Genomic DNA, 24,125 nt, shown 5'->3' with positions numbered 1-24,125 from the left:
CTTCCATGTCTGTTCATCACAAAAGTATTATAGCCCAGTACTTATTTCAAAAGCTTAAAACTATACCCCCAATGAATCCATCTGATGTCCTCTGAAACTAACCCCTCAAAAAACCAATAAAAGAATCCTGCCAGGAAGAAATCTCACTTAATTTATCCTTTTTTTTCCCCATTCCCAAAGCATAGGAATTCCATAGCAGATGCACTGTTACAAACAGTTGCTAAGAGTGTTCACTCCCTTCTACTCACTGTTTTCCAGGTTTATACTCTGATTTCAGTTGAGCAAGACTACACATCTGACACTTTTTCCTGCTCCATTCAAATTTTCAGAGTCTCTGTTCAGTTGAGTGTCCTTTCATGCTCCTGTCTTCATCCACATGCAAGTTCCTGGCATCATCTTATTGTAACTTAATGGTTTAGAACCTTCCAGCTGAGAGTAAAGTAAGTTTCTTTAAGCTGATCAAAGTCAAAAAAGTAGTGATTCGCAACAAAGATATTAGAAAGAAACTTTTTAAAAGAAGCATTTTTCCTCAAAGAACACAATAGCTCTGATAAATATTCTCACTTCAGGAAAATAAGCATGGTTATCTTTTCTGTTCTCCAGTAAAATCATTAGCCAGAAATTTCTCTGATCAGATTTACCATGCAATTCTACTAATGTAAGATGGCAATAAGCAGGCAAGTTGGGAGGACAGCAGGGCTGCTTGCTCCACAGCAGTGCTAGTTTTCACTGGTTTGATGTATTCAGTTAGAGCCTGGACTGCCAATTGACCTGATTCAATAGAACAATTTGTTTTGTTAGTTAAATAAAAGTTGATGCTCTGACAGATTAAAAAAAAAAATGGGCAAAATCTTGATTCTGCTTAAGTTAATAAAGGTTTTTCCATTCCCTGCAGCTAGGCCTTCTCACAAGATTATCTGGCTCTGAGAAAACTGTTGTGTCAAAAATGTACAAATAATAGTTACTATTAGGCACAGTACTAGAGCTGTCTAAAGTACTCTAACCACAGCCACATAAATCTGCACTAAAACAACTACCACTTTTCTCCTACCAAGAGACTGGAATTTTTTCTCCCCCTCTTTCACCTCATTCTGCACAGGCCTTTCAATCACATCTCTCAGGATTATAGTAACAGCTGGCACCTGTAACAGGACCAGAATTTAATCACTGAAGAAGCACATATAAGCTTATATGAATCTTTAAACAGAGAATCAAAGAATTAAGTTTATAGCAGATACTCCCAGTGCAAAACAGCACCAACAATGCCAAAACCAAATTTTCATGAAAAAACCTAACACAATATGACAATAGTTACTCATTGAGATAACATTTTATGAAACCATAGAAGAAACAGGCAAGATGAAACAAAAACATAAGACTCTGAAGTTTTTGCTAAATACTTGTTAAAATCTGTCATTGAAATTAGCAGTGCAAATAAATAAGAAGGATAAAATAAATTGGTTTTCAGTCACAGAATCTGTCAAAAGACATAGTTTTCATCATTATTATTGTAGTTTTCCTCAGTTGGTGTAATGTTTATCTGGTTAAACAACCACTAATCCCTATCCTCTGGGGCAGAATACTTTTTGTAAAATAACCCTGTCTAGAAAGATGAAAGACAAGCTAACACGTAAGTGGTCTCCAAAGGAAGACACAGTTGTAGTTGCAGGCAAAAACTGTTGTTGTTGCTTACAGCAAAGGTAATGCACAGGGCCATGTCTACATGATTGTCTAAAGTGGAACCTGACCTCACTCATGCTGTTTTGTGCAGACCTAGCTCTCCAAAACCGTTATCTCAATTCCTGGCTGTCAGGACAAGTCAGGAATCTTCCCCTATCATTGCATGGGAGTACATCATATAAAATATACATAAACTATATGTAAATAAAGAATATGTCACAAACCAGCTTCAGAATGCCTTATCCAATGAAAATTTGTAAACATTACAGAAGGATCAGATTACTTCCAATTTATAAAAGGCTAATTGAGACTAAGTTTTCATTTACAATGCAAATGTAAAAAAATCTTAAAATTTACTGCCAAGGGTCCCTTAGGTGAGGCAAGGGATAACAGAAGAGAGCACTGACATTTCGTAGGCTATTAAAGGAAACCAACCTAACCTCAGCTGGAGTTGCAAATTATGTATTTCCAAGTCTCATTTATGGGATCAGTTCACAGCATACCATACCAGATCACAGTCTTCCCCTAGTCCTACTAGGAGAAGCATCCTTTTACAAGTTTTCAGTTTGACCCACTGAGAGCAAAAATGTTTAGAATTTATATGAATTTCAACCTCGTAGTTTACTGTGAAGCCTAACAATAGCATAACACCAGCCCTGTAGGCCAATTTGAAGATGTAGAAACAGAAAAAATTGTGCATGTTGTCAGAGAAGTGTTTGGCCAAAAGACTGTGCATTCAATTGAAATTCTTCTGTAGAGACCCAACAAGCTCTGGATCTAGCACTTGTATCCCTGCAGAAAACAGCAACACCACATTTTCAACCCAGAAGTCATATATGCAAGCATGACAGTTAAACTCAGTGTTTATAGACCAGACCTGCAGCATCTGCACACTCTTGTACAGCACTTTTCCAGCTTCTACATTTTTCAGCAAAACGATGCAGTTTACAGGACAGTACACTGGCGTTTCAATTTGTACCCAATAATTAACCTGTAAAAAATGCACATTAATTATGCATGCATTGTTAATTTCTAATATGCTTCCTGTTAATAAAAGTTGAATATGCATGCAAAGTTTAAATCTTAGTCTCTTCAGAGTCAAATTCTGGCTGGCTCTTTCATATAATTTTTTTCTAAAACAATTGCATGTCAGTTTGCACTTCTCCTGAACTCAGATCTGAGGCTTCTCTGTCCTCAGAGCTGCAAAGAGCAGATCTTACAATGTCAAGACCCATGTCAGATTTGCAATTTGTCCAAAAGAAAGTGCACACTTTCTCCACAGTTCTTGTCTTCTGGCATTCAGCTGTGTATGGTCCAGCAGCATGCCAGCATCCAGACACAAAATAAACAGAGCAAGCAATAGTTGTTTGTTTTACCTAAAGCAGAGGGCAAAAGCCCTAAATTAGCTTAAGAAGAAAAAATAGTTTCCTGTAAATCATACAGTAATATTGTTTTCCCAAGTTTTACTCCTCATCCTTATAAAATATGACATTTTCTCAACTGTTACCCCATTATAATAATCCACAAAATATTTTCCCCCTTATTTCAGCATGCAAAGTAGAAAACTATTCTAAACGGCTTGATAGTTATCATATAAAGAGAATGCTTTTTCCATTCTCAAAACCTTTATGATGCTACTGTCCATTTCCTAATGCAGAATGCACAGTAAGCTCAGAGTTGAATACAGCAAGGTGCCTTTTCAAATTCCTTTTTGAAGCTGGCTGATCGCAGAACTTGACTTCAATGTTGCCATCACTGAATGCTTCCCTCCTGGCTTCATCCAAGTCAATGGGATCTCTCCGAGAAACACTTGCCTTTTGCTGCCTCATAGTAATCCCCAGGTTCCCAAGTTGCCTGGTTGGTGATGTATGTTGTTTGACAATGCAGAAGCAGAGCGCAGACAAAAAATTTTTCTTGAAGTTTTCATTCATGAAAGCATACACAATAGGGTTGCAAATAGAATTGAAGAATCCTATAACCTGGACAATTGCAAAAGTCATTTTGACTGTCACATCATCATAGTCCTTTTCAAAATCACCTGGAAAGGAAAAAGGAAATATGCTGTAAGCATCAAATGGCATAAATGCCTACTACTTAGCCTATTTATATCTAGTCTGGCATTAGAAGCTTTTGTTTGAAATCAACAAAAGACCTCTCTGGAGGTTCTTAATATTAGCAATAGGGTTTTATCAGCGAGGAATGATCAAGATCTGCCACATGGCCCTGCTTTGCATATAGGTAAATAAGGACAGAGTCATTCAAAAGAGACAATTTATGAGCCAAAAAACTTGTGAAATGGCCAAGCAACAGCAAGCTTCCAGTCTGTTAAGTATTGGCCTTGCTTATTCAAGTTGTTCTTCTGGCTCTGAGTTTCATGTCTGTATTAAATCTGTTAAGTATTTTAACACCAATCCTTGTCTTGTCACTGACCACACACAGCTTCCATCTCTGTGCTGACACAGATCAGCTCATGGGGGTAAAAATGTATCTTTTTGGTCACATTTCACACTTTTTAATCACTGAGATCACAGAGGACTGAATACCTTGAATTCCAATACCCAGTGACCAAACTCTCCTGGATAAATACTATAAAGGTTTAAATGGCAAGTAAAATAAAGGCCTTGCAGCACCTGAAGTAATTCCTGAATTTGGCAATGAAAAGAAAGCAAACAATTCATGGACCATTACAGACAAGCTTAACATGGGACAATTACAACAATTTTAATAGTTACAGCTTCCAACCTTCTGATTCTGACCAGGCATAGACATTGGTTCATCTGACTGGCTGCAGGACTACTGATTTTTTCTGCTACAACCTTGTTTCTGATAGAAGACAAAGAAATGGCTGGTGCCTTTGGCAAAGTAGCGTTCCACAGCTACTGAAAGCTTCCTCTTGTTCCTACATAGCCTGCCGCATAGTCCTGCATGCTATCCCAGTACTCACACAGGAGATGGGAGATGAACAATGCAAGACTGCAGAGAACATGGCAAACGCAAAAAGCAAAGATAACAAGCACTGAGGGTATTTCCAAGCTAGTATCTAGGCAAGATCACTGAAAAAGTTCAACTGGATTTGTTAGGTATTACCACTATGATGTCCAGTATTTGTATTTCCAATATGCCTGCCTCATTAAAACCAGGGCAAGTGAAGGGATAAGTATTTCATAACAGTTTAACTCAAAGCAGTATAACAACTTCAGTGGATGCAAACAGAAGTATTCACACATTGAATTAAGATTAAGTTTGAATTAAAAAGTTCTTGTTCAAGAGGTTTTATAAGAGGTTTTGGAAATAACTTTTACATTCCAGCCAGGTACTTCTGACCTTTTACCAAAGGAGGGTAGCATGACAGACACAGAAAGAAAAAGAATCTATAGAGATTTGCTCACCAATCCAAAAAGTCTTTTTGAGTCTTTTAAGGCACAGCAAACTTCCTTTTCAGGGCTGGATTATGGGCTGTACAAACCCAGCGGCAATGACAACCTCCTTGCTAAAAAGCTTACATTCTAAAAGAACTGGCAGAGAACTTGGGTTCCCTCCCACCCATGCTGCACAAAGTTCAGTAGAGTTTACAGCAAGATACAAAGGTTTTATTATTTTTTTTAACTCCATTAAAACACACAGCAGAGAAGAAATGTGGTTGACAAGTTTATCTCAGATATACGGTATCTCCCAAACACTCCATTAAAGGTCCTTTCCAACCTAAATGAATCCATGATTCTATGATAATAGGTTTTTTGCAATGTTCTTGTTTTCCATGAGCACTGCAGATCTGCCTATCGCTCAGACTTCAGAGTAATTCATCTGTTGTTGGCTATGTATCTCTATTATTACAAGACAGTGATCCAGGACTTAAAAGCACAACATTAACCTTAGCTAGAAGAAGGTATTATATAGCAGAATACTACTGCAGCATTAGCTTTTTACAACCTGTTTGTTGTAAAAACAACAAAAAAGTTCCATTATTGTGGGGGAGGGGAACAAACAAAAAAACCCTCAAACACCCAGGAAAGGCTTTATTGTATGACACGTGACAGATACTCACTGTATTCTATCATCATGTGAATCACATGGAAAGGAGCCCAACAGACTGCAAAGAGAAACACCACTGTCACCATCATAACAATTGCTCGCTTCTTCTTCCTGAAATTGCATCAAGACATTCCATACTGAATCACTAAGAATTGACTGGCAGTTAGATGTGTCTCTTGAAGTTAGATCTGTAAATGTGTTCTGATGGTTGCAGATGCAAATAAAACCCTGGAATAACGCTCACAAGTGAAACAGACAATGCAGCATCATATAAATCTAGCACATCAATTAACATCTTTTATTTCTCTCTTTTGGGAAAGCAATGGACTTTGCAGCTGCAGCAAGCAATGACATTAGGAAATCCTGCAAGGCATTTTCACTCTATTCAAGTAGATGCAATTCCAATAGTAAGGGCAGAGGGACACATGAAATTCCATTAATAGCTTAATAAAAACCCAAAACAGTCCCTTCCTAGGTCTGGGAGTACTGACCATACTTGCAGCACCTGATTACACAGAAAGTTTGACAGTAAGTCAAACTGCACCTGCAACGTTCAACCTTTGCTGGTAGGTGAAGTGCTAGAGTAAGAGCAAGAAACACTCCCTGCCTCCACTGTAATACCTCACAAACTCAAGGTATACATGAATTTATTATCATCCCCAAATCGATATAATTCATATAACTACATTTATATATGCCAAGAGGGATCTCGAACTTGAGCTGAAGAAGTACCAGTTCACTGGTAGCAGTTACAGGATCCTCTCCCCACTGAGAGTAGCCCAAAAACTGCATGTCACCTTAACTCCTGTGAGACTGCACCCTCTTTCAGTTTTGACTTGAGGGTCTCCTTAGGCACTTTGTTAGATAAGTATCTGAGAAACCATCTTTAAGCTGCTTGTCAGTATTCTCCTTACAGCCAATACTTAAGGTGATACTCTCCTCAACAAGCAGAACTGCTAGAGGTTTGTAGCACATCAGGCAACAGATCAAAGATCAATTTGCCAAATGAAAGGAAAAAACATGAGCCAATATTAAGGGTAGCCCGCATTTAGTGCTGAATAGCAAAGTTGATAATCATCGATTTTGCTAACTTTTCAGATAGCACATTACCATCTGGATAGTCTCACACACACACATCTGAAAACACTCAAAACTCTTTGGAAGCAGTATCAAGTTAAACTACCAAAGTATTTTTTAAATTAATTCAGATTTTTTTCCCATATGCCAATTTAAGTTGTAACAGGATCAAAAAGGAGTGTTCACAGTCTCAGAATTATATAAAGAACTTTCCATAAAACATGCAGAAATAATGTAGCAGCATTTTCCCCAAGTCATCTTCTAACTCATGGCCTCCATGTGTTAAAAACAAGCATTTCACAATGTATAACATGAGATTCATTGAAAGGGCTTGACTTCCAAGGTATGGCTACACTCTACTTGGAAGAAAACAATCTCTGTAAATTGCCTTAAAGTGGCTATCTCAGTGTTAAATAACTAGATAGCTTTAATAATCTGGTCTATGCTTGTAGACTTGCCAACAGATAAGAAAAGACAGATTTTAGGGTGTTTTGCACTACTCTTCAAAAACTGGTGGGGAAAAATAAAAATCTTTCTAGAAGTCAAAGTTCCAACTGTATTTTACTTTACAAACCTTGATATTTTAGACATTTCACTCCCATGAATGGTTTGAAGAACTGAAGCATCTCCCACTCGTTTCTTAATCCAGAGTTCATAGCCAATTTTAGTGTACAAAAAAAGCATCAACATCAGTGGAAGAAGGAAGAGTATAACAAGAATAAAGGTCGTATATATCTTCTGATAAATTGGACTGGCCCATTCTTCCAAGCAACAAACATATACTTTTTCATACAGAAAGTCATACTTAACCTGTAATAAGCGTAAAGGAGATGAGTCACTACAGTGTTTACCCCAAGTGTAAAAACCAAGCACATTCAAATACTCCTTGCTCTTAATACAACCAAAACTCAGACAGACTTTTCAAAGTGGCAAAATTCTTCCAACCGGTTTTCCACATCAAGTGTTGGTTGATTCAAGTTGACAAAGAGAGGTCAGGAGATGCTTTGATTTGCACTCCTCCTCAAAACCTTTTTTTTTTTTTTAAATGAGGATTTTTCAAAAGACACCTTAGTACACATTCTGCAAGTAAAGATGAGTGTACAGAAATCTCACATATTAGTAACTTTGGAAAAAAAAATTGTTAACATTCAGACTCACAAGCAACAGGTTCCAACCAGTTGTTTGGGTTCTTTTGTTTCCCTCCAAAAGTATGGTAGCTCCTTAAACTATAATGGGCAGCTAATTACATTTTAAACTAGGCACAGTTCTTCCACATTTCAGGGAAGCTATGTCATCCTGAAACCGTAGTCTAAGCCCTACCCTGCCATGTGCCAGTGCACCTGTAAATGAAAAGGAGGCCATAGTGGAAGTCATAGATGCAATTACTGCCCTGTAGCATAATGGTGGAAGGTAGACATGACTAGTCCCTGCTGGTAGTCCTCCCAGTACATGAAGATCCTAATCCTTAGCCTTTCTCATGCTGGCACACAGAACAAAAGCTCCACTTCTCTCAGCTCACTCTCATTTCTTCAGTTTATTCGATTTCATTGCTAAGGTAAAGAAATATCCAGCAAGGACCTAGTTTAAAATTTAAGTTCCCATTTCACCTAACATACCTCAAGCCGTTGCACATGCCACATAGGTGATCCAACAATAAGTGCCAGCAACCAGACTATGCCTGTAAACAAATACATTTTTAAATACTTTGTACAATAAATAGCCCCATAAGTTTTGGATACAAACAGCTTAACAGCTTCACCTTTAAGTCAAGAAAAGCAGACAATTTAAACAAATAACAAAGTTTTTGATATGAAGCATAAACTAGTCAACATTCACACCAATAACAGTATGCTCTTTTGTTACCAGTTTTCTTTCTCTCAAACTACCTTCATTTATTGGTATTCAAGTGTAAAGGCCACTTAATTCGCACTGTATGTTCTCTTTGTGTTACAAAGGAAAGGCCATTTAAGCTGTTACCTTGCTTTAGCAGTGCTTGTACATTTTGAACAAAGAAATGAAAAAAAAGAAAAAAAAATAAAAGCCTGTCAAAGGTTTATCAGAGTCTTGGTTACATAAATTTTTGACTTCAGATTCCAAGCCTATTGTCAGGGTTTTGGCTAGTAATTACTGTAAATACAGGCACTATCCTTGAGATATTTTATAAATGTTACCAGATATATCATTAATCCTGCCTCTGAATCACTGGTCATATCTGTGCCTTCTCTCCTGTCATGTCATCTACACCAGCACACTGAAGATTATTTCACCATGCACACAATTACTGGAGATGCCTAAAATCTTACCAAGCATTGTGAAAGCTCTTTTATTGGTGTACTGCCACTTCATTTTTAGTGGATGCACAATTCCCTGGTGTCTTTCCACAGCAATGCAGGTCATTGTAAGAATCTCCGTTACAATTGCAGTGGATTGAACAAACGGTACCATCTTGCAAGTGAAGGCACCTGCAATAGTCAGAAAGTAAAGTATGCAACAGCTGCTGCAGTTCATGAAAAAGCTGTTAATACTGGAGTGAATTAATTAGTCAATACTCAAGTGCTATTGTACAAGAAGAACAGACTAAGATTCTTAGATTTATTTTAACAGCTCAACTGCTAAGTCACCCAAGTTATTCGTCAAATGCAGCTTTCAATAGTCATTCTTCCATCGTACGCACTACATCTGCAAAACCAAGACTTCTAAGGACATATTAGCTTGCTCTATATCAGACATTTATTCCTATTTCACTTCTGACCAAGTCTTCCATCATCTGTTTTCAAATGCGCCAAGTTACAAGGATATTTATTATCTTTTTATCTTGGCATATTACTCTTCAGTTTTATGAAGGTCTTAGTGTTACCTGTTTAAAAGTTTACCTTTTCTGCTGTTGTAAATACATTCCTTCTGCTCATTTAAATACCACTCTATTTGTACACTTCGACATTTAATGCAACATTTTGCCAAGCAATATATAGATAAATATATGAGTCCTCTAAGAGGTGTAACAAAAGAGAAGTTCAGCTTCATCATCTTTCCGTTCTCCAATTTCCCTCTTTCCTGATTAACACATTATATTAAAGATGCTGTCCAAATTAAATGCAATTTCCTGCCTGCATTTTCACAGTTTTATAGGTTCCCATTGTATTTATGCACAGCTAGCACAGATCTTCAGATTTCATTACTGCTATAGCTTCCCAAAAGTACATATGCAATCCTTAACATACCATTCTCCATTACTCATCCTCAAGGTCCAACTATCTTAGAAACTGTGGTGTAAATTACTGTCAGAAATCTTATTTTAATGCCTTTTCCAACCTACTTCTCATTTACTCATTTTCCAACCATATTTCTGACCCTAAGATAATTTTGTATGATGGCATTCTCAGTTCCCTCACATTCTTACAATTTAGTATCAGCTAATCATTTCTGCTACAGCTGGGGTTATTTCCCTTATTTGATCATTAATGATACCTTACCTAAATATAATCTATGAACTCAAAATAGACAAAGGAATATCTAATCCAATCATAAATCAAGCTTTAAGATGCTACAGACACCAGCAACAAAAGCATTAGAAAACAGAAAACAGGATACTATCAAAACTTAATCCTGCCCTGCATGAAGGAAACAAGGAACAGGGAAACTTCTGTCTGCTAGGCCAGACTAAAAGCCACTGTAACTTACAAGAAGGAACTGGTTTACTACTGGTCTTACCAATTCTAGCTGCCCAAAAAAAATCACTTTTTATGTAGCTCTAAAAAGGTAAGGAGAGGGCAAGGGGCAAAGGATGGAAGTCAAGTACATACTCAACACCAGCAACACCGTGGATGTGCACACAGATCTGGCTTAAAACAATAAAAATGCACCATGCAGCCCAATTTCAAGCTACTTGAATGAAATCTTAGCATAGTCAGTAGGAACTGCATGGAACAAGGTACACTGGGCTGCAGATCTGTTTCTCACAGTGTATGTGTTTTTCCAGGGTCTCAGGAAGAGCAAGACTTGATATCTTGTATCAACAGTGATTTATGCAATAAAATTCCCCCCACTTCCTCCTTGGCTTCAGTAAGCACAAAGTAAAAACCCTTATGAAATATGGCCAACATCTTATTAACTCAGCATCTCAGCAGTTTCTCAGTACACCACACATGCAAGCACTAGACCCACTCAGTGAAATTTACAGTCCTTCAACCAGTGTGTTGAAACTTCCTGTAGTAAGATAACAAAAAGCAAGCTCAAATCGTATCTCTGCACATGGCAAATGGTGAGTACAACCAAAGAGGTGGCTATGGCACACAATCTCTGCCTACTTCTGAAAATCAGCTTACTGCCATGAGTAAACAGAGCTAAAATGATCTTCAGCCAAATCCAAATCCTCCTTGGAATCAAAAGGAGAGTTTCCACTGTTGGTTTCAAGTGCTTTGCTTTGCAGACTAAGTTACAAGCGACTCCTGATACAAATAACATGAACAGAAAAGCAAAATTTGTATATGAAACAAATGCTTAAGTTCCTATTTCACTAAAGAAATGAGCTGAAGTTTGAGTGCTGGAGCTGTGGCAAAAGAAACCCTGATCAAATTTAGTCCACTTGAACTATAATCCATTACAGGGGTTTACCTGTAATGCACTACTCCTTCACTTAAGTCCCAGCATCCCAGGGTATTCTTAGGAAGAAAAGAAATATCACACTATTACTCAAGTAACAAATGAGGCAACCTGAAGTTAGTATTTCAGAGTAGTAGAAAGCTCAGAGTGAATACTGGTTATTCCAAGGATATTCTGAAACAGAACATTAGACAGAACAGATTACTGAAAGGACTTCAGAAGTCCTTTATGAAAGGCCAACCATCATTTTATTCATTGGGATTTAGCTGCCTAATGTCCAAAGGGTTGATTCTATTGCCCTGCTCCTTCAGATACTTCCAGGGTACAGGTTCCCAGCATGGCCTCACAGAGTTGTCTCAGTCAGTCTTGGCAAGCACAAAAGAGAATTAAGAGAACCGTGGAACAACGCTGGTTGGAAACAAACTCGAGATCTTTGATCTAAACTCATGGCAGGATCTACAATCAAGCCAGATCAAACCAGATGCAGCCCAGAGGATCCAGATCTTGAAGACCTCCAAGGCCGAAGACAGCACAGCCTTCCCTGGGTAAGCCTCTTCCTCTGCTTGACTGTCCTCACATGGAAAAATGTTTTCCTTATATTCTGACTTTCTTGTTTCAGTTGAAACATTTTGCCTCTTTTCCTCCTGCCATGCACTGCTGAGAAGAGCCTGGGTTCATCTTCTCAGTAACCTTCCAGTATGCACTGCAAAATGCTGCTAGGTTGCCCCAAAACTGTCTCTTCTCCAGGCTCAACAAGCTCCATTCTGTCAGCTTTTTCCATCCATCCATATAGGCAGCTGCTCCCACACTTGACATCTGGATGGCCCTCTGCTGAACCAGTTTATCAATATCCTTCTTGTACTGTGGGTCCAAAACTGGACGCCGTATTCTGGACACTAAACACAGCCTTGCCTGTGAGACTCTATTTAACAGGCAAAGTAGGTTTTACTACATCTAAGCCTTCTCAAAACAGAGATAATGCACTTCCTCCTTCCCTTAAACTGGTCACATGCTATAATCACTGAACAAGGGAAGTGTGTAGAAGGGGGCCTCAAATCCAGGGTCTCCAACCCTGAGGAGAAAGCCATACTGTTAGGGCCCCACCTCCAGGACCACCCTCTGAAATGAGCCATCTCACAAGAATACTTAAGGATTTTCACATCCAGGAAAAAAAAAAAAAAGCCTCACACAATACCTGCAAACTTGCATACTCACTACTAGGGAAAGAGGTAGTGAGGTCTAGTCCCCGATCCAATAATGCATGCACATTTCACTTAATATTTAACCCATTTGTGTAAAAAAAAACTTCACCTGCAACAAGAAGAAACTGATGCAACCTCATTCTCGAGTGCCTGTTAGTTGAAAAATTCCCTTCTGGAACAGCTGAGGGAAAAAAAGCCAATTTTTACTATAAGGAAGACATATTAAGGGGTGTGTGTGTGTGTGTTAAATTCTGTTACTGTATCTATCATAGTTTAGACAGTGAAATTAAAGACAGAGAGGCAAAGACCAGACCTGTATACATGTATCACTCATTTTACACATCGAGTCTACTCTTCACGTGTTTGTGTTCAGACTTATGACAGAGTGGCAAAATTTTAAAGAATATAGTAGTTCATGCTTTTTTCCTAATCACGCTGATAAAAGCACAGAGTTTAGAACATGGTTTGGAGGTAACATTATTTAACAGCTAGTATTATTCAACTCTTCACTAACATAACTGCTAGATAATCCGGTTATTTGTATCAGGTGCTATGCCCTTGTCATTATATACTCACCTATAATAAATCAACATTGGATTAAGAATACAATGAAGTTCTTTATCTCCCAATCAATCTGAAAATGAGAATGGATTTGCTTTTTATCTTCATGATAAAATAAAACCATTCAAGTGCTTTTATTATTTACTTATTTTTAAACAACATATTCTTCAAAGCACATTTTCAGATCCTATCTAAAGAGGACAACTAGTAAAGAAGTAACATACAAAAGTAAAGAATAAAACCCCACTTCAGTGAGTTTCAGTCAGGATTATTTAAATCTCACTCCTTAGAGTCTTTTTGGAGTCCTTAAGCTAATCACTATTTGAATAAAGGAAGAATTTGCCAAAGAAAGAACTTCATTTTAATGAAGGAAGGTAATGTGAACTCTATGCACACTGAAGTAATGCTGAAAAAGCAAAAAGGGTTTAAGAGAATTTTTTAAATACAATGTTTAAAAGTTCTCTTGAGACAGACCAATCATCAACACAAACCTACAGCTGCTGTCAAGAAAACACCACCCCAAATTGCAATAATCAGACTAGAAGAGGCAAGTAGCCTTTGATAAGGAAGAAAGCAATTGGACTTATTTGTCTTTCAAAGGTGAGAAACAGAAGCAGCAGGGAAGTATGCACTCCACTTCAAAGCTACAAGAAGAAAAAAAAAAAAAAAAAAAAAGAGGTAAGAAAGGACTTACCTACTTGCTTCGAATAAATCTGATATGTCAGTTACAACAGTACATTCACTGCCTACAGGTAACTGCTGAAAACAATGCTGTCCTCTTGCACTTCAGTTACACTGCAACTCCCATCCAGCAACTTCATCATCGTTAGTAAATGACAACTATATAATAAATTACATTAGAAAATAGTGATTGATTAAGTTTCCCTAAGGGGAAAAAAAAAACACCTTACGACATGCATATATATAAAATATCCTCTTACTTATCAAAAAGTAGTCTTCTAACTTGTAAAAGAACTATATTTAATTAAACAGACACCTCACACTTTAACCATTAACTGGCAAAATGAAACCCCTTTCTAGAAAAATAGCTATGAAGTTGTCCTGGTTTCAGCTGAGATGGAGTTAATTATCTTCTTAGGAGCTACTATGGTGCTGTGTTTTGGCTTTGATGTGAGACTTTTCAGTTCCTTGGGCCTTGTTAGCAAAAAGGGTGGAGGGGCACAAGGAACTGGGAGGGGACACAGTCAGGTCTGCTGACCCAAACTAGCCAAAGAGGTACTCCAGACCATGGGACATCATGCCAGGTATATATACCTGGGGGGTTGGCGGGGTGGGCAAATCGTTTCTGAGGGACTGACTGGGCATTGGTTGGCAGGTGGTGAGCAGCTGAATTGTGCCTCACTAGCTTTTTTCTTCCTTTCCCTCTGGATTTTATTCTTTTCCTCCCCCTTTTCATTATAACTGTTATTGTCATTGTTGTTATTATTGTTCTTTCATTTTTATTCTATTATTAAATTGTTCTTATCTCAACTCCCGAGTTTTACATTCCTTTCCAACTTTCCTCCACACCCCTCTGAGTGAGGGGGGAGTGAGCAGGTGGCTGTGTGGTACTTAATTACCAGCTGGGTTAAGCCACAACAGAAGTGCAGATTCCAAACAATATTAAAATGTATATATACCGATGTTACCTAGCTGCTGATTTAAATCATTAATTACTAAAGCCACCTTCACTATCAAGTGAAGGAATTTAAAAGCCTAGTCACTTCTTTCCGAGGTGACCATCTTGTTCTGTTATTACTAATTCTTTATCTTAAATCCCTACAGCCTTTAAATCACTGAAAACAAACCAAAATCATTATTTGCCTCTTCTTCAAATGATGAGAAGTACAACAAAAGCAGACAAAAAAAGCATGCACCAGAATCATTATTTGCCTCTTCCTTCAATGAAGTGCAATAAAAGTGGGGAAAAGCATGCAAAAAAGCAGACACCAAAATCATTATTTGCCTCTTCCTTCAATGAAGAGTGCAATAAAAGCAGGAAAAAAAGCACGCAAAAAAAAAGCAGGCAAATTTTACAGTTCCAGCAGGATTTGGCTACAGCCCACCTAACGCAACCTTATGCTCCTGATCAGTCACCCACTCTTAGAAGAGAAGTCAGTCTATGTGGACTACTCTGCTTCCCTATGTATTACTGTTCATTGATCCAATTTACATTTCTTCCCCTCAGGTTCCACAACAGATCACCTGGTAAATACAACATACAGGATTACAAAGCAAGAGCAGACTTCAAAAAAGAAAATCCTCTTCTACTGCCTGCTTATGCATCCCATCCTGGACTTAACCAGCCATTTTGAGAACAAAAGACATTCCCCTTGTCCCTAAATCAGAATCGGGACATAATTATAAAAATCCAGGATTAATGCAGTCACTGACTTACCCTTGAAAACAATGTTCAGCTTGATTCATGTGAAAAGCCCGGCTAGATAGATCCTCAAACTGAAGTTTAAATTCTTGAGCCTGACTCCAAAATTTGTTTGGACACCAGCTACCTGAGGTCATTAACAACCATTAAATGAGCCAAACTCTAGAAAGAGGGAGCTTTGGGAAAATGGGGCTGCTTTCTGCTTCCCAATGCAAAACACACAGCTAGACTTATTCTAGGTCTTTGGGACACCCAGGACATTTTTATACCATACTGCAGAAAATATGTAACAGCTATGTAATGCCTTCAAATGCAGAGCTAAACACAGCTCCAGTACATTACGCATTCTGAGACGACTTCGGCACTTAAGTCTTCTTGTTCTAAAACAAGACTGAAGTGTTCCTAGTGCCTCTTTCTCAGATTCTGGTTCTTCTGGGTTCCCCCCCCCCCTTTTTTTGGGGGGGCTGTAGCTATATTGAATCTTTCAGAACAGAATTTTGCTTAATTACTTTATAGTTTGCAAAAGAAGTTTCAGGCATCCACTATGCCTAATATCAGAAAGAATCCAATTCATATTTTTTCAGAATTTCTAAATTCTAAACCTCTAAAGGCTGTTTAACAATATTTTTTTCTTGAAAAGACTTGCTGAAAAATTATCTCCTTTTTTGCCTGCTCATTTTTCACTTACATACCTCCTGTCCAGAAACAGCTGACTTCTTTGAATATTTTAAATAACAATACCTTACCTAATATCTTAAATATTTTATTATGTATATTTTAATTATTTAAAATGTTTAACTTTCTACAAGCCAAGGCTTTCAGCAAAGACTTCGAACAGACTGTTAGCAAAGACAACACTGCAGGATTTAATACTGACCACTTCCAATTGGGAAAGAAAAATATTTGCACAGGAATACTGGGAATGAAAATAACTAATTGCTTCCCTTTTTCAAGAAGCTAAGATGTTCCCAGAAATATTCCTTATGCACTGCTAAAAACTGCAAAGATTATTCAAGCAACGCTTAGTTTTCCCCAGTGATAACACATTCAGAAGGCTGCAAATATAAATGGTATTCACTTAAACAATTCCTCATGCCTTCATTATCAGATGTTGTGGCTGTAACTATGATTTAGACATTTCATTACCCATTTAAAAGATGGAGTTTTCTTTATTACAGTAACAAAGGCAAAATCCTGAAACGATTCTCTGATAAAAGTTAAATTGCTCCTTCTTCTGTTCCATGTTGTTGGCCAAGCCCTTGCACTACAATTTCTATCACAGCTTGTAAACCAGTTCTCTCCAGTTCACATGATGCAAGTAAGTTAAGTTTTCTTATAACTTCTGGGCAGAAAATAAGTCAGTCATCATTACAGAGATGATAACCTTAAGGGTCTTTCATACCTGGGCAATGCTTGTTTTATATAGATTCTCAGGTATACAGGCATTTTGCATCCTTAGGAGTTTACTATCCATGATGCACAAGTCTCTCACATGTTACCTATACAGGATAAAGAACATTATACATACATTTGCCCAGAAAAAGACACGAGTGTAGCACTTGATAGTAGACTTGTGGTAGTTTAAGTCTGTTTATGGTCAACTAAAACAGCTGAGAAAATGGCATGGCATGAGCCCACACACCTCAAATAGCCTATAGTTTATTCACTGATGCCAGATGGAGTCCACACTGTTCCCTCTACCCTGCAATTTGAAATCATGGACCACACACCTTGGACTAGCTGACCTAGGTATTCCACACTGTGTACCCTCCTTCCCCCTTCCTTCCAAGGCTCACATGCAGCTTCAGTGGCTTTGTAAATCCATGGGCAGAGAAACAGGCACCACAGTCTTCAGGCAAACTTGGATCAGCAGCTTATTTCAAAATGCAGCCATTGGTGAGCAAAACCAAATACAGGCACGCAAAGATGCAGAATAGCTGTGCAGCAAAGCACCGCTACTAGAACACAAAACTACTGCAGTAAACTACTGTCTGCCTTTGTGGTACAATCAACAAGTAGTACAGCTGGATTTTCGGCAGGGATACAGATCAAAGACCCTGAACTCTTCTCAAGAGACACTGACCAGCAGGGAGCAGAACAGGGCAAGGCAAGCACATTCCCAACTCACTCAATGCAAGGCAGAAAATGCCAGGTATTTGTACCAAGCAAAAGCACATAATAACCACTTCATATGAAACCAATCTACCTGCATCCTAAAACTTGCTTTATTTCTTTGCCTGACTAATGCAACAGCAAATATTTCACATCAGTCATTGTGTTTAATATTTACACTAATTAACGATATGCACAACTTGAAGAAATTCCCCATGCAGAATATATCAGTACTTGTTGTTTTGCTGCTTTTAAGCAAAACACCCTGCCAACATATTTTATATATATATATATATATATAAAACCCCTAAGCCTATTATTTCCTTTACTGAGGCATTCACTGTAAAACCCCTTCTCAAACCATCTTCATACAGGATTTTACTCCTGCCTCTACTCATAAGCAAACACCCCAAAATACACAATAGCGGAGCATGGAGAATGAAGGGAAGTCAAGCTTTCACCAAGACAGAACTACAAAATCACCCTGCTCTTAACACAAGCAGATCAATCCCAAGACACAACTTCCCACACTGCAGGAGGCAAACGAAGAGCGCTCATGCCCCTGACCCAATTTACAGCAAGACTAGACAATTTAAATTGGAAAGCTAGAAAAAAGCTTAAAAAAGGAAGATTCAAATAACTGGATCTCTCCCATCCAGCTTTACCATCTAGTATAACCCTAACAGCATGTCAGCAGTTTGAGAGTATTTGGAAACTTTTCATTATCAAAGAACATTCCAGAAGGGAGTCAGAGTGAATAAGTTTCTAATGTCACACTGAAGAGATCAGAGGTATCCAGGAATATCAGACACAAAAGGCCCAGTGATGTACAGAAGACCCACCCCTCTCCTGAATGGCAGCTGGAGGTGAGACAAGATATGGGAGGGCATCTCAAATGCTGCTGTTGGTTCAGTGATGCCTCAGATGACTCACTACTCTATGATAAGAAAAGCCACCAAGTGATACCTGTCTTGAGAATACACATTCTAACTGTTAAAACACAAAATTCACAAGGAAAATGAAGCATAGTGCTAGATGAGGTTACAGTAGACCTTTTGCCAAGGCTGTTGTATTAGCAACATCAAAAGTAATTCTCCAGTAGCTGCTTCAGGCAGTTCTGTAAAGATAACACTGTTATTCAGCTAACTAAGCAATGTCAGAAAATAAAGCAATTCCTGTAATATCTGCTCCAGAAACAAAAGCCCAAATGTATCTGTAACAGCACTGTCATCATTATGACAATGAGACTACTACTGCTGCCTCTTGCCTACCATCACAAAAGCAAAACCTCAGCTGCTTCAGTCTGCACCACGACCTTAGCTGTATGCATCGAATTGCCCCTTATTCAAGTTCCCGTTTTATCTTCCTCTCAACAATAAATGTGATCCCAGTGACCATTTATGCCAAAGCCACAATCTTCATTTTTTTCCACAGTATCTTCCACATTATAAAGATTAACTTGAAGGACTTCCAATAAAAGTTCCCATAGAAATTACAGACATTTTAGTTGCAAAGTATAAAGTAAAAAATTAAATCATATACTATCACTATAAGTCTCACGTAGCTATACAGATTCTTAAAGAGATCGAAGAATCAAAAGTGTGACCCATTCACTCATTTTTAGTCAATACAGTGCTGCTCCCAGTTGCTACCTATGTAGAACTCGCAGGTCTGTTTTAATGTTGCATAATTACCAGGCAAAGGGCAGCACACACAGTTTCTTGAAACTGCAGTTGCTAAACTGTAGGTGAAATTAAAATGTATTAATCAATATACTGTGGAAAAAGTCATGCCAGTGCTTTCTTTAGTTTTTCCCCATCTCTGTCAGAATTTCTGATAGGTGTACTGCAGTGAACCTGAGGAATCTTCAGTTTCTAAGGAATTCTAACAAACACTATCTATTAGGTGAACAACTTTACCATCCGCCAGTTCAATTACTCTGTGTCACCAGCTATCAACATTCTCCTTGGAGTCCTTTTGTAAACTATGCACACCTGGAACCCTTCGGAGTAAAACTGTTTCACCCTTCACTTTAGGAGGACCAAAATGGTATGTAGTCCTTTCTGATAGCAGCCCATATTGTTTTAAAAGACAACAGCTACTCTAAAACTGTGGCTAGTCTTATGATTTCTATGTTCTCCTTCTACAGTCTAGAGTGTTTGCAATTTTGCCCTCACCTCTCCCATTCTGCTGTGGGTTTCTGAAGAGGAAAAAGAAGAGAAAAAAACACAAACACACACATACAAGCATGGAAGTAACAAACCAGTTCCAAATCAAAGGCAAGTACAAAACATGCACATCTCAGTTCCCATCACCTACTACAGAAGCTTGTTTTAGTGATGCAAGTGCAAATCAATCAAGATGTTAAGTGACTAAATGCTCAGAAATGCAAAGGTATTTCTCTAGCATCAAGTGTCTCAGGATGCACCACTCTTTCCAGCAAGGATATATTACATAAGTCTAATCACCTTTTATTTAACAGAGTTGGAGCTTGCACAACTCAGAGATGATGCATTAAGGTGGATGAGAATAAGCTTTTTCAGACTACAAAACAAAAATCAAAAGGAAAATTAAACCAGTAAAGCCAACAAGGACAAGGCTCCTTCCAGATTGTCATGCTCCAATTTCCAGTACAACTATAATCACTATTCACACTTCACAGTGCGAGCCTCAGGAATCAGATACCTTTGGGATACCAACAGTTTACATCCCATTTGTTTTCCTGAATTTTGCTTCACATCCCACACCCCCAACAGTGAAGGGTAACACCCATCAATTATGTTACTTATCATGTCCTCCCAGTACCCTGTTAAAGGTAATTTTGTTACCAGGACCATAAAGGCTGCTATCAAAGTCAACAGGATGTATTGTACTGAAGATGCTCTAGCACAGCAAAGAGAGTAGACAAAAAGTACAGTAAAATCCACAAAACAGTATACTTTAAAGTATGCAGCTACTGAATATCTGAAGGTATTTGTCACAACTATGCTATCTTTTACACTCACGACTTCCAAAATTTTGGCAAGTGTCTTCAGTAACAAAAGGTAAATGGAAACATACTGTTTCCCTGTACTGTTCCACATGCCTGTGCCACATCTGCCGTAATTCACCTCAGAAGGCTTCATCTCGCCCCACTTTTAGTTGATTCTGGTCATACGTGCAGTCAAGCTGACAGACCAGGGTCTTCCTTAGGAATGAGAAGAATCACCCCTCTTTAGGGAAAGCTACTCAATTCAGTCCTTTCCCCTTCATGTGGGATCTCTTGACACTCCCAGTAATCTTCTGCTGTATTCCTTGAGGAAGGAGAACCAAAACTACCACAGTCAAAAAGAAGGCATAGCAGTATAGCTATCAATTTACTCCATTATTTTTATTTACATATCCTTATTAGTTTTGGGGTTCAACATCTGTACTGTCTTAGAACAGTGGTTACCTCCCCGAAAAGGCAACTTGTAAGAAAATGGAACAGTTGTCCTTACTGTCAGCAGTCCCTGCAATCTTATATTCATCACAGTAAGTTCTGGTTTTCAGACAAAAATAAAGCCATTTCTCACAGGGTTAGGTATCCACGTGCTTTTCAAGTCTCCTCTGATGTGTCCATTCCCAGCCTGCATTCCAGTCCATTGGATGTACTGGAATTCTCCATTTTCTGAGGGTAACCTTCACTATCTTCCAACAACTAAAACACTGGAAGCCTTGGAAATTGAAACAACTGTGTCACTTTATGAACACCTTTTCTGTTTACACTGAAATATTCTGAAAAATATTTTCATTTGTGGTTGTACAAGATGCTGTCTGCTACTTGCTGCAAAACCATCCCTTTTTCCACTCATAATTGTGAAACACTGTTTTAAGACCAAGAAAAGGAAAATAAATACCATTTGCAGTGTTACTTCACCTATGTCTTCTTACTTTATTACCTTGGAGCTGGGATGCACAACAAAGAAAAAGCTAATAATACATTCCAAGCATCAGGGAGGTGCTGTCTAAAGGTCTTTCACATCAACAGGAATACAACACAATTTGCAAGATACAGGCATATCTTAAAATTAATGCATCCTTTCAACATAAATTCTGTATGTTCCCTCACTCCTTTATTTCACAAAGGATGCATTCTTTCTACTCACAACAGGTTAAAGAGGCCTGACTCCGAGTCGACTGCTGTCAGAGGAACCCGAGGTGAATAGAATGGTATTTCACTAGCCAGACAGCTTCTGTTACTTCGAAAACCAGAGAAGGTACTGCAAAACGACCTCATCAACACCACCTGACATACCATTCCTCACACATACTGCAACTTGTAGCGAATACACAGGATACACGTATGAAAGCACACTGGGTTTAACATAACCTGAAAGAGTGGTATAGCTACTATTTAGCCCTGCGGAAAAGCAGCTGACTTTTCAAGTTTTCGCCGACGAGTTTAAGCCCTTAAGGGAGTAGGAAGAGCTCCGCAGGGCAGCGCAGAAATAAAGCGGCCCTGAGGGAGGACAGCGGCCCTGAGGGAGGACAGCGGCCCCCTCACAGCGGGGCGGATGCGCCGCTCCCCCTCAGCGCGGGGCCGGCCCCGAGGGCCAAGGCTGCCCGGCGCTCACCGCGGGGACATTCACACCCCTCGGGCTCCCCCAGCGCGGGCGGGAGGGAGACGGGGTCCCTCACGGGGGACGCTGGCCACAAGCACGGCCCTACCGCCGCGCATCACCGCCCCCCCCCCCCCCCCCAGCGTCACCTCCCTCCAGCAGCCGCCTAGCCTCCGCCGGCCCGGGACTGCCCGCCCCGGCACCCACCGCCGAGCCAGTTAGAGGAGATGTTCTGCAACATGGTGAAGGGGACGCAGAAGAAGGCGATGAGGAGGTCGCTGAGCGCCAGAGAGCAAATAAAGATGTTGGTGACGGTCCTCATGGCTTTGCTGCGAGTCACCACGTAGAGCACCAGGCAGTTGCCGAAGAGCGCCAGGGCGAAGATGAGCACGCAGATGAGGACGAAGGCCACCTTGGTGCGCCCCGGCAACTCCGGGATGTACACCAGCGGCTGCAGCCCGTAGAGGGCGATGAACTGCTCCCGCGTCACGTTGTTGTCCCGCAGGAGCTGCGCGAACTGCTCCGGGGTGATGTTCAGGGACCGCATGGCGCCATCCTTCTCAGTCCCCTCAGCGCCGCCGCCCGCGCCCCGCCATCACCAGCCCACCGTCCCTCCGGCACTCTTGCCGGGGCGCGGGCGGACCGGGCCCGGCGCGCGGCAGCGGAGGCGCGCGGAACCGCAACAGCCCGCGGGAGACGAAGCGGCGGCAAACTTCGACACGGCGGCGCCGCCCGCCGTATCCAGCGAGCCCCGGGCGGGGGGGGCGGCAGCCAATGAGCTCGCAGCGCGGGAACGCCCCGGCCACGCCGCCGTGGAGCGGCTCCGCGCCTGAGGGAGCGGCTGGCGCCCCGCGCTGCCCGGCGGCAGGTGGCTGTCGTTCGCGGCGCGTCTCCCCAGCCGAGGCTCGAAATGCCCAAGGTGGGGGCTAAGACTACCGAACCAGCCTCTCCTCAGGTTTGGATCAGGCTGAGAGGGAAATGAAAGAGATTGTGTGGTAGATACATGGTTGCCTGCACAGAGGGACGTTTGTGCCCCACGCTGGTCTGTGCCCAGGCCAAACGAGGCAACAGGGGGGGTTATCTGCCCTTCCAGCCCTCATCTGTGCCAATGCTGCAGCAGGCCTTCACGTGATGATGAACCAAAGCTCATCAGAGAAAAAAAAAAATAATTTTCCAAACTTTTGGCCATTGAGCTCAAGAGCCCAGGAGGCTCCAGAAGATTCCTTTCCCAGACAGACGTTCACCAGCAGTATAACTACTGTTGCTGGAGGAGGCTTGTCAGAATCCCATCCCACTCAACCTAGCTGGCTAGGCTACTTAGGTAAGGTTATATACACTACTAATGATACTGAAAAATCAGAGACAAAACCCTCTAATTCTCGTTTTAGCATGTTAGAAAGCAGGCATTCTTTATTTTCGGCACCAGATGCACAGGGGGTAAATTCTGCCCAATGTGCATACTGTGTTCACTGTTTATCTTTGAATGGTTGATCTATACATATTAATAAAATTTCTGAGAAACTATTAGTGTATTCATTACAGTTCCAAGAACTACTTGTCGTATCTACACTCTTACTACACATATGGGGCTTAATGGGTCAGGGATCCTCTGACGGTCACTTGGGACATCTTCATCCTTTCTTCATCCTCTTCTCCTCTTCTGGCCCTGTTTCAGCACTCTTGGCTTGTGACTTGATTTCGGACCAGTTCTTATGTACTTAGCAGCTAAACCATACAATGCAGTGTTCTACTAGTAGCTAAACTACATAATAGAGCATTGTACCGTTCAGCAATGTCATGGATACATTAATTGCAACATTTACCATTAAGCACACTGGTGAAATTCCTCCGATATTAATAAGGTATGCTTAGCTAGCTGCAACAGTAATCAAGAAA

At 40.0% G+C, this 24,125-nt stretch overlaps 1 protein-coding gene across 1 annotated transcript; it reads right to left on the bottom strand.

The window, feature by feature from the left end:
- Window positions 1-1,001: 1,001 nt before the first annotated feature.
- On the bottom strand, window positions 1,002-23,877 carry QRFPR (pyroglutamylated RFamide peptide receptor). The gene is made up of 6 exons (XM_080373604.1): window positions 22,437-23,877; window positions 9,093-9,251; window positions 8,406-8,467; window positions 7,364-7,599; window positions 5,726-5,823; window positions 1,002-3,718 (listed from the first exon to the last, which is right to left on the bottom strand). The coding sequence occupies exons 1-6, from the start codon at window positions 22,774-22,776 to the stop codon at window positions 3,315-3,317; spliced, it is 1,299 nt and encodes a 432-aa protein (XP_080229730.1). The 5' UTR covers window positions 22,777-23,877; the 3' UTR covers window positions 1,002-3,314.
- Window positions 23,878-24,125: the final 248 nt, after the last annotated feature.

Source organism: Falco punctatus, assembly GCF_963210335.1.
Source record: "Falco punctatus genome assembly, chromosome: 1".
Classification (NCBI taxonomy): domain Eukaryota; kingdom Metazoa; phylum Chordata; class Aves; order Falconiformes; family Falconidae; genus Falco; species Falco punctatus.
This window is presented reverse-complemented; position numbering and strand designations above follow the sequence as displayed.